The 10,190-nt window shown below is 41.2% G+C and overlaps 2 protein-coding genes across 2 annotated transcripts; one reads left to right on the top strand and one right to left on the bottom strand.

Annotated features, from left to right (window-relative positions):
• Positions 1 to 435: 435 nt before the first annotated feature.
• cnpy2 (canopy FGF signaling regulator 2) lies at positions 436 to 3,187 on the top strand. Its single transcript, XM_087800703.1, has 6 exons — positions 436 to 507; positions 624 to 730; positions 811 to 926; positions 2,194 to 2,391; positions 2,470 to 2,566; positions 2,636 to 3,187. The coding sequence occupies exons 2-6, from the start codon at positions 631 to 633 to the stop codon at positions 2,677 to 2,679; spliced, it is 555 nt and encodes a 184-aa protein (XP_087656829.1). The 5' UTR covers positions 436 to 507; positions 624 to 630; the 3' UTR covers positions 2,680 to 3,187.
• A 1,331-nt stretch (positions 3,188 to 4,518) lies between these two features.
• LOC148070506 (uncharacterized) lies at positions 4,519 to 9,061 on the bottom strand (the record flags this gene model as incomplete). The annotated part of the gene is made up of 2 exons (XM_087801081.1): positions 4,519 to 8,212; positions 8,991 to 9,061. Coding segments are annotated over 2 exons (3,765 nt in total), but the record flags the coding sequence as incomplete, so codon positions are not given.
• Between the last annotated feature and the right edge of the window lie 1,129 nt (positions 9,062 to 10,190).

The raw sequence follows: 10,190 nt of genomic DNA, 5'->3' as shown, positions 1-10,190 counted from the left end.
AGGTTATAGTCATTTATTTTATTAAGTAAGTAATTTTTATTTGTATAGCGCTTTTCCAGACCAGGGTCACAAAGCGCTTAAACAATATTCAATAAAGTATATACTTTAAAGATCAAGATAAAACTGATAACACAACAGGAGTTCCAGAAAATCAAGGAAAAGCCTGAACAAATAAAAACGTCTTAAGATGTTTCTTGAAGGAGTCAGTATTACTACTTATTATTATAATATAGTAATAATACTTGTAGTATTATTACTTTCTTTTTGTGAGACGTAGCGACCATACGGTCGAGAGGGACCCAAGTGTTGGTGGATTATAAAAAGAACAATATAAATATGAAGTTATTGTCAAAATCTATAAATGAAACGGTATGTAAACGTGGGTGTTTCATGTTTTCCTCCTGGCCTCTAGGGGCGCTATCGTGCGCACGGCTGGTTTACCCCCACGCTGCTACGTCACCAAATTGTAAGAGTGAGATGCTGTAGGTTGTTAAGGCACAACAACTGGTAAGTTGAATGAAAAGTTCAGATCGTTACTTTGTACATTCGATTTGCCAAAGTCAAAAGACACGTGATTTATTCAGCGAGAGAGGAAGTTTTTATTTGTTTTTTTCCTTTTTCAGAGGCGACATGAAGGAAGGTGTTTTCCTGACAGCATCGTGTTTGGTTCTGTGTCTCCTGCTCAGCTCGTGCCAGGCAGCCAGACAAGGACAAGACATCAGATGTGGAGGTTTGTTTCTCATTCATTCTCCTCTGTCTTCATCTGTCTTCACCGCCTACATATATGATGCTCGTGTGGTCTCCTCGCAGCATGCAGAGCTCTGGTGGATGAGCTGGAGTGGGCGATTTCTCAGGTGGATCCAAAGAAGACCATCCAAACGGGCTCATTTCGGATCAACCCAGATGGAAGCCAGTCCATTCGAGAGGTCAGAGTGTGTTTTACAGGAACACGGACCATTAAAACCGTTTTCATCTTGTGTTTCAAAGTGATGTGTTAATGGGGCGTCATGAGGCAGCTGATGCTGTGTAATGATACAGTTTGAAAGGCCACTAGATGGCGCTCTGAGTCAAAATGATTGTCAGGTTTCATTGAATTAGTAGATCAGAGACAAAGGTTATACATACGCCTAGTATGATCCAGCCTTACACCCCAGCTCGGGCTCTGAGGTCTGTGGATCAGAATCTACTGATGGTTCCTGAACACGGTTCAGGACCAGAGGAGAGAAATCCTTCCAGACTGTTGCTCCTAAACTTTGGAACGATCTTCCTCTCCCTCTGTGTTTGATGATCTACTGACTCCTTTAAGAAACATCTTAAGACTTTTTTATTTGTTCAGGCTTTTCCTTGATTTTCTGGAACTCCTGTTGTGTTATCAGTTTTATCTCGACTTTTAAAGTATATACTTTATTGAATATTGTTTTGATTGTTTAAGCGCTTTGTGACCCTGGTCTGGAAAAGCGCTATACAAATAAAAATACTTACTTACTTACTAGTAGTAGACTCAAGGAGTCATTCATTCCTCTGGCTATTCGATTGCACAATTCTGAGTCTGGGGGGCAGGAGTGGAGCGAAAGTATGATTCTATTCTATGTTAATCTATGTATCCTTTGTCTTTGTTATTTGTTTTTGATCTGTGTTCTTTATCTTTAGACTTAGATTGTGTCATCTTGTTCTTTCTTTTTATTTCTCTTTGTTCTTGTTTTTATTTGTATTACTTTTATGAATAATCGTCTTTATTGCTGTGTCTAATTTGAAAAAACAATTTATTGAAGGAGATCTCCTGAGGGATCAATAAAGTTCTACCTTACCTTACTTTAGTGGCCTTTTAAAATGAAGTGACTGTATCAATAACCCATCACTAGTGTCACGTTTGCCTGATAATTATTTTCTAAAAATCAGATAAGCCTCAATAAATGCATCCAAATAAGACTCGAGACTACATGTCGTTATTAATTTGTTTATCTAAAAATCTTGACTACTGCATCTTTATTCTAAGCTTTCAAAACCTGCCTTTCCACCGATCAAATTATTGTCTTTAAAGGTAATTGCAGACTACAACAATATGTAATATTGTGAAACTGTAATTTTTTTTTCTTGTCATGTTTTTTCTGTTTTTGACAAGAAAAAATACAGTAAGCTCATATTTAAAATGTCGCACCACACTGTCTAATCATCTTTTTTTTCCCTCATCAGATTCCTCTGGCTCGCTCTGAAGGAAATCTTCTGGAGCTGATGGAAAATGTTTGTGAACGCATGCAAGATTATGGAGAACGTGTAGACGCCGGAGCCAACAGGAAGTCCTACTTACGGATCAAATCCCGCACTGGGGAGGCCATGGACCTCTCTGAGGCCAAGCTGGATTCAACAGTCACCTCCAGCTTGAAGTTTTCCGTGAGTTGAAGTCGAGCATCATCTTTGCTGCTTCTGACGGGAAGTCTCGTAACGTTCTCTTCAATCTAACGATCACAGTGTGAAAGCATCGTCGAGCAGTACGAAGATGAACTCCTTGAGTTCTTTTCCCGGGAAACTGAAAACGTCAAGGACAAACTCTGCAGTAAAAGAACTGGTATGTCATGGAATTCAATTTCTCTCGATTTTATAAATGGTAGACTTAACCTTTCTTCTATCTTTTCAGATCTATGTGACCACGCTCTGAAGATTCCTCATGATGAACTTTGACATTTCACTTTCTCCTCCTCCTTTCATAATTTGTCACCAGGAAAGTTTGGTAGGATGTTGACAGGCTCTAAAACAACAACATCTGTCTTTGTCTTGTTATAATCAATGTGTAGGTATTTATTAATGGCTGACATAAACTTCTAAACTTGCCGTCATAAAAACTGTGAATCTGAGCTGGGGCGTATTCTGTATTTAACACTCCCAATCGTGTAGAAAAAATAAAGTTAAAATCAAGTTGGAGGCATACAAAAATTACAGGTTGCGTCTGTGATGTAAAACGATTTCTCAGAGATAATAATTGAAGACATTGACAAAAAGTTTAAATGAACATCTATTATTATTCCTCAAATCACAACTGTTGTATTTAACATGTTAGTGAGTCTATCAGAGTACTGTAATCTACTAGCTGTATTCAGGAGATTTTCATTTGGGTGTCACATTTTACTGTCCTGTGTGAACGTTCTCTGAAATCTTTCCACTTTTATATAAACTTTGTAAGTTTCCTGCATCTGTTTTGTGTCTTTGTTCCTGGCAGAATCACCCGTGAGCAGGTCCCCCCACAACAATATGTAATAATCATACAAATAATGTTACCGATGCGTTGGAAATACTTGCTAAGATGAACAAATATCGGAATAATTCCGTTATGAAATAATGTTCCTGTATTTGTGGCAACAAGTAACATGACATAAAGAGAAGCCAGTGGCTGTAGCTTCTATTTTGTGAAATACTCTCTACTAGTGATGGGTTAGTGGGGTGTCATGAATCAGCTGATGCGGCATCATTATACAGTTTGAAAGTCCACTAGATGGTGCTCTCGGTTTAAAAATGAAGCCAGGTTTCATTGAATTAGTAAGAGCCAAATGGTATAAAACAAAGAGTGACATCTAGTGGCCTTTCAAAATCATGACACTATCATCTTGAAGCCTCATCAATCCATCACTAATACCCATTATATCAGTGACATCAGATTATTCAAAGGTTGAACTTAATATTTTAAATGTTTACATGGCTATATATTTTTTTTCTGTATTTTTTGGGGGGGAATTTAATTTGAATATTTTCGATAACATTTTTTTGTGGAGTTAATAGATAAATTCTAATTCCTCTAAATTCAATATTTTTAATACGTAGCCTCGTGTAAAGTGGTGGTCTGGAGTATCACTAGTTAATTGCATCGCAGTGGATAACTATAACCAAAAGTAGTGGTATTTCTGAATTACTATAGTAGTAGAAAAATAATAGGAGTATTTGCATGAAGTCACAACATTTTTATTTCCCCCCAAGAGTGTAAATGCATTACTGTATTATCAGACAAATGAAGCAAGTTAACTTGTCATGCAAGTTAATTTGCTTTATCTTATTTATCCTCCACATATATTCATACATTATTATGATTTTTAAATCTTCCATTTTGTGAGTGATGGAGCATCAACCAGGAGTCCTATGTTGATGACCACTGACCAGAAGCTTTTAAATAAGATCACTCGACTGTGGCTGAAGTATAGATCTGTGACTGAAGTGCAAAAAAGTAGAGGATTTTTTGAGGACTTTTGCTACAAGAGGCTAAGTAATCATTGCGAATGTCATGTAAAAATAGCATGAGGCTTTTGTGAAATACTGTATTACAAATATTGGGGAACCAAAAAGGCACCTTCATTGGATCAGATTTAAAAAATAGAAAAGGCCACATCATTCCATGTTCCCTATCAAAGATTAAACTTTATTTTTTCTTTCCTGATGCTAGTCACAGTCAGTCTACTGAAACAGCAAGAATGTGAAATCACCTACCAAACAATCAAACAATACTACGAGTCACTGTCAATGCTGGTGAACATCTCAGAGGTTGTCCAAACCCGTCATTGTTTCTGTGATGACCTTTTTCTCTGGAGGTGTGGCAGCAACAGACCCGGGACTCGAAGACGTTCGCTCCCCTCCTTCAATAGCATCTTCGTCAGATTTATCTTCCTCTTCGTTACTCGTTCTTTCTCCTGCATCAGTTGTACTGCGACTCTCCTCGCCTTCTGTCAAAAACTCCTTATCTGCGCCAGATGTTGTGTCCGATGCCTCGTCTTCTACTGCGTCGATCACAGTGTCTCCAGAGTCGTGGCTGCAGCAGGAAATTGTGTCGTCCTCCATCTTCTGCGTCTTCACATCCGTCTGTGTTGGTTCCTCTTCTGTCACGTCATCAGCAGCTGCTGCTGTAACTGCTTGTGATGTTTCACCAGATATGGTTAAATCCTCTCTGGTCTGCAGTTCAAATACCACATCTGGACACACCTCCTGCCCTCCACATTCAGGGTCCCATAACTCGCCAACTTCCTCCTCTTCATTCTCAGAATCCGGCGCTGTATGTCTCCGAATCCGATTCACAGCATCCCACAGTGACTTTGGATACTCTGACTCTTCAGGGACACCAAACTCTTCAGGAAGGTTTTCTGCTTGAGAAGAAGATCTCAGAGTTGGAGAGTCAGTGGAACAGGTTTGTGACTCCACATCAGGGGAGTTGCTTTCTTGATGAACGGAACATTCCTCATCCTGTGCAGATGGAAGGGAGCTCGATTTTTCTTCACCCAAAACTGAACCAAATGATTGATCTTCAGCTTCCTCTTCAGTTTTATCTTCTCTTGAAGATCCATCTTCAGCATTATCATGATCATCAGATGGAACCACTGCCTCCATTAAAACCTCTTGGTCGTCAAGTGAATCCTCCTCATTGGTGGTGGGATTTTGTTCCGTAGTTTCATCGGAAATCTTGAGGGCTTCTTCAAAGATTTCTTCATGTGAAAGGACTTGTGTAAGGCAACCATTTTCAACACTCTGTGGTTCAACATATTCATCAGATTCTTGTGCTTCACTAGATTCTACTTTTATAATCTCCTCGAGTTCCTGCTTTTCACTCAAGCTTCCCTCGCTGATGCTTTTGTCATCTTCAAAATTCTCTTCAGTTACATCGTCGTCAACGTGTAGGTCTTCTCTCGACGATGTTTGATCGTTTTCTTCACTCTTTTCTTCCGTTACATCGTCGGCAACGTGTAGATCTTCTCTCGACGATGTTTGATCGTTTTCTTCACTCTTTTCTTCAGTTACATCGTCGGCAACATGTAGGTCTTCTCTCGACGATGTTGGATCCTTGACTTCACTCTTTTCTTCAGTTACATCGTCGGCAACATGTAGGTCTTCTCTCGACGATGTTGGATCCTTGACTTCACTCTTTTCTTCAGTTACATCGTCGGCAACGTCAGCTTCTCTCGACAATGTTTGATCCTTGTCGTCACTCTTTTCTTCAGTTACATCGTCGGCAACGTGTAGGTCTTCTCTCGACGATGTTTGATCGTTTTCTTCACTCTTTTCTTCCGTTACATTGTCGGCAACATGTAGGTCTTCTCTCGACGATGTTGGATCCTTGACTTCACTCTTTTCTTCCGTTACATCGTCGGCAACATGTAGGTCTTCTCTCGACGATGTTGGATCCTTGACTTCACTCTTTTCTTCAGTTACATCGTCGGCAACGTGTAGGTCTTCCCTCGACGACGTTTGATCGTTTTCTTCACTCTTTTCTTCCGTTACATTGTCGGCAACATGTAGGTCTTCTCTCGACGATGTTGGATCCTTGACTTCACTCTTTTCTTCCGTTACATCGTCGGCAACATGTAGGTCTTCTCTCGACGATGTTGGATCCTTGACTTCACTCTTTTCTTCAGTTACATCGTCGGCAACGTCATCTTCTCTCGACGACGTTTGATCCTTGTCTTCACTCTTTTCTTCATCTTCGTGTGCAGTGGGTGACAAAATATCTGACGGCGAAGGCGTTTTGTCGGTTAAACTGAGCTCAGCATCAGGTTGTTGGTTGAGAGCTAAAGTTAAACTGCTTGTTGATTTAGTTTCACCTTCATCAGAAGAAACTATTTTATCTCCCTCTGAACCTACAGGCTCTATGTTCTGTCTCAAAGTTGCTCCATCCTGGGCTTCCTCCTCTTTCTCTTCTTCTCCGGGTTCCACTTCTTCTTGATCAGGTGGTACTTCTCTGGCACTGTTGTGTAGAGGGATTCCCAGGATCCTCTCAGCTCGCTCCTCCAGACTTTCCCTCCTAGACTCTGACTTCTCACTTGCTTCCACAGATTCAAACTCATGTTGTTTCTCTGTGTCTCCCTGTGAGGAGCCCATATAGTTCACCAGACTTTTCTTGGGTAACAGAACCATTTCCACTTTGACGACAACGCGTGTTTTGTCAACGACCAGGTGACTGAGTCCAGAGTCTGCATTTTTACTGACAGACTCAACGGCAGTCGTGTCTCCTCCTGCGCCTTGGTAGGAAGGATGTTCACACTTGGAGGAGAGACTGGGTTCTTTCCATAGAGGATACTTCGATGGGGAAATCTGTTTCTCACAAATCTCTTGAGCTTCGTTTTCGATCGGCTCTACTTTATCCGATCCCCTCTCGTCTCCAACTGTATTCACCTCCTCGGACTCGTTTACTTGAGGAGTTTCCTTGAGCGTTGGTACATTAAAGTCCACTTCATCCGCGATCTTTTGTGTTTCGTCGAGATCCCTGGAAACACTTGTGGTGGTGTTCGGGGATTCCGTTGTCGCTGCCGTCCGAGACACCAGGCAGAATATGGTGAATCCTCCCATCTTTTTGTTGATGCTGAACTTTCTTCCTTCTATCACTTTGGAAGTTTTGTTGTTCAGCGTGTTTTTCTGATAGTGAACATTTGGCAACGTTTCCTGCATGACTTGCAAAGGTCTGCCTTTGAACTCTTGGAAACAGGAATCCTGTTTGTTGCTCCACCGCGGATCTATGGGTGCACTTGGGTGGAGTGTAGCCCGTGACATGAAGCTCTGACTGTTCTCATCTTCCCAGGTTTGTTTCCCAGGTGAACGTTGATGCGGCCCGTCGTAGGCAGGAGGTGCAATATATCCAGGTGGTTGGCTGAAGATCACCTCTGCCTTTTCAGCGCTGCTTCGACCAGGGTAGGTGGCAGGGGGTTGTATGTGTGATGGCTGTCTAACCGCTCGATCCCACGGTCCTGAAAACGATCGGAGTGGTCGCAGAGCAACCCCTCTGTAGTCTTCTTCCGGCTTCTGGGCCGGTCCTTGTAGTTCCGATTCGATGCGTCTCATCCGGGGGAGAGAGTGGCTATAGCGGGCGGCCCAGGCCTCCAGCTCTTTGATGCTGCTGCTACCTCTCTTCGTGGACTCTCTGGTACAGTGGGCGGAACCGCTGGACTCATATCTCCTCTGCCAGTCTTCCCTCAGAGAACCTGCTCGCTGAGGTACCATCAGGTCCCGGCTGTCTCGGGTGTAGCTGGGATCGTATTCCCTGTGGTCTTTATGCTGCTGGACGTGATGATGGTCCAGATAAACAGGGGGGTATGAAGGGTGTCGTCCTCGGTCGGACCAGTCGGTGTATTCCTGCAGTATCCCCCCGGTTCTGCATCCTGGCACGGTCCAGTAACCAGACTCTCTGTTGTAGTTCTGCTGTGCATCGTAGTAGACAGGCGGGTAGTGGGGCTGGTGTCGTTCAGGAAAGCTGTGAGTGAAACAACAAGCAGATTTAGGGACTTTTGGGAGGTTTTGGATGATCAATCCGAGGACAAATTTCACAGAGTTTTTGAAGACTGTACCCTTACATTATTACCTCAGTAGTTTGCTTTTGAATCATGAACAAACTTTCTTTGTTGACAGTTCTGAAACGATCTACGTGTGACTAAAGGAAAGTCTAATGGTATTCAAATCTTTTTGTCTAATCCATCGTCGCATACAGACGTTCACATGATGCAACACTAAACATGTAACGTTTCATTCTGGAATTATTGCTTAGTTTTAGTTCAATTAAAGGTTTACTTTATACTATCACTTAATTTCTCTTTTTTCCCCTAATGACCCAAAGACATTTTGATGTAAAATACCTATATATCATCTGCACATGTTTATTTGCAAATATCATTTTATGAATTATTATCAGACGCCATCCTGTAGTAAGAACAACTTTACACAGTACTTCAACAAAAACAAAAGCATGAATGTCAACAAAATACTACTACAACAGCTACTTTATTATCAATAAATTAAATGGTAGTTGCTGTTCAAGTGTTTTATTGCAAAAACTACTTTTTGTGTAAAGACAAAGTCTATCTTTTAGGTCCCTCTTGTCCCAGTTGTTAAATGCAGGTTATAATATTAAGTACATTATGTATATATGCATATACAAATACATGCACATGTACTGTATATGTTAACATGTTTTCATCATAGTTCTCAGAGTTTCTTCACTGTCAACATTCCTTAACAAAAGAGTCTACTCACACGTTTTGACATTTTCGAGCTGGAACTGTCCCAAATTTAGAGGCGGGAAATCTCCTGTGACCCTCAGACCAGTGATCCATCATCTAGTGGTCGAGCATCTGAGAATATTAAAACCACGACCGAATATGTCATACATTGTGTTTGTCATTAATAAAAGGTGTAGCAGTGTCACTGACGATCAGACGTACCTCCAATAGCTGGTGTGAGATGGTTGTTTTCTGCGGAGTAAAGGAACTCTAATGAGATCTGATGAGGAGGACTAGTTTTAAAAGTGGGTTGGTCTTTTCCCTCCCATCATGCCCTCATGACACACACACACACGCCTGCATGCACACATGCACTTGCACACAAAGGCAAGTGACACAAACATCTAAAATGCCTAATAAACGGTGTTGCCAACTCTTTTGACTTGTCAGCAAACACAGTTTTTTCTTAATGAAGTTAATAAGTTGAAATGCAGCTGATTCTAGATTTTAAAAGTCTTTATTTTCACTATACTGCACAATAACAAAAATTCCATTAAGACTACGGACAATAAAAATGACGCGATGGGTCTCAGAGGTCAGATGTGGGGATGCAGACTTGGCGTGAAGATTAGGATCTTATGTTTTGTAGACTAAACCGTTGCGTGTGCACAGGCAGCGTGCGAGCTGTCATTCTTTTCTTTCAAACGCTCCAGCGTGACAAACAGGATTTCCACCGCTGAACAGAAAGCCTGTACATCAGCAGACTGCAGGACGAGGGGATGAAGTGAGAACAGTCGACCGGCTGCAGACAGAAATCCTGCTGACCCCAGAGCTGTGGATGTGATTACCCTTTTTTTATACAACTTTTGCCAACAATTTTGCATGCTGAAGCAGGAACATCATCGTTTTATATTTGTATTCATTGCACCTAGACATCTTATTAGAGATTTAGAACCTAGAATCAGTAATTGGGAAACACACGACTGTGAATTGACTCTTGTTTGTCTTTTAGTCACAATTTAATATCCTGATATTTGACATGAATTCCACTTTTAACAGTTTTTGTTGCTTGAACTAAAATGTGAGAAGGAGAGGTTACACAAGCTTCATGTGGTGTAGGAAAAAAAAGTTTGTTTTAAACTGCGGGAACACAACATTTAGATTCATTAAAACAGATATGGTGACCTATAGGAGTGTCAGCATTTAACATACAATTACAGAGGTGATACATGTCAA

The sequence above is a fragment of the Callionymus lyra genome, chromosome 10 (assembly GCF_982586985.1).
Source record: "Callionymus lyra chromosome 10, fCalLyr1.hap1.1, whole genome shotgun sequence".
Classification (NCBI taxonomy): Eukaryota; Metazoa; Chordata; class Actinopteri; order Syngnathiformes; family Callionymidae; genus Callionymus; species Callionymus lyra.
The sequence above is the reverse complement of the archived record's forward strand: the minus strand, read 5'-3'. Positions and strand labels throughout refer to the sequence as shown.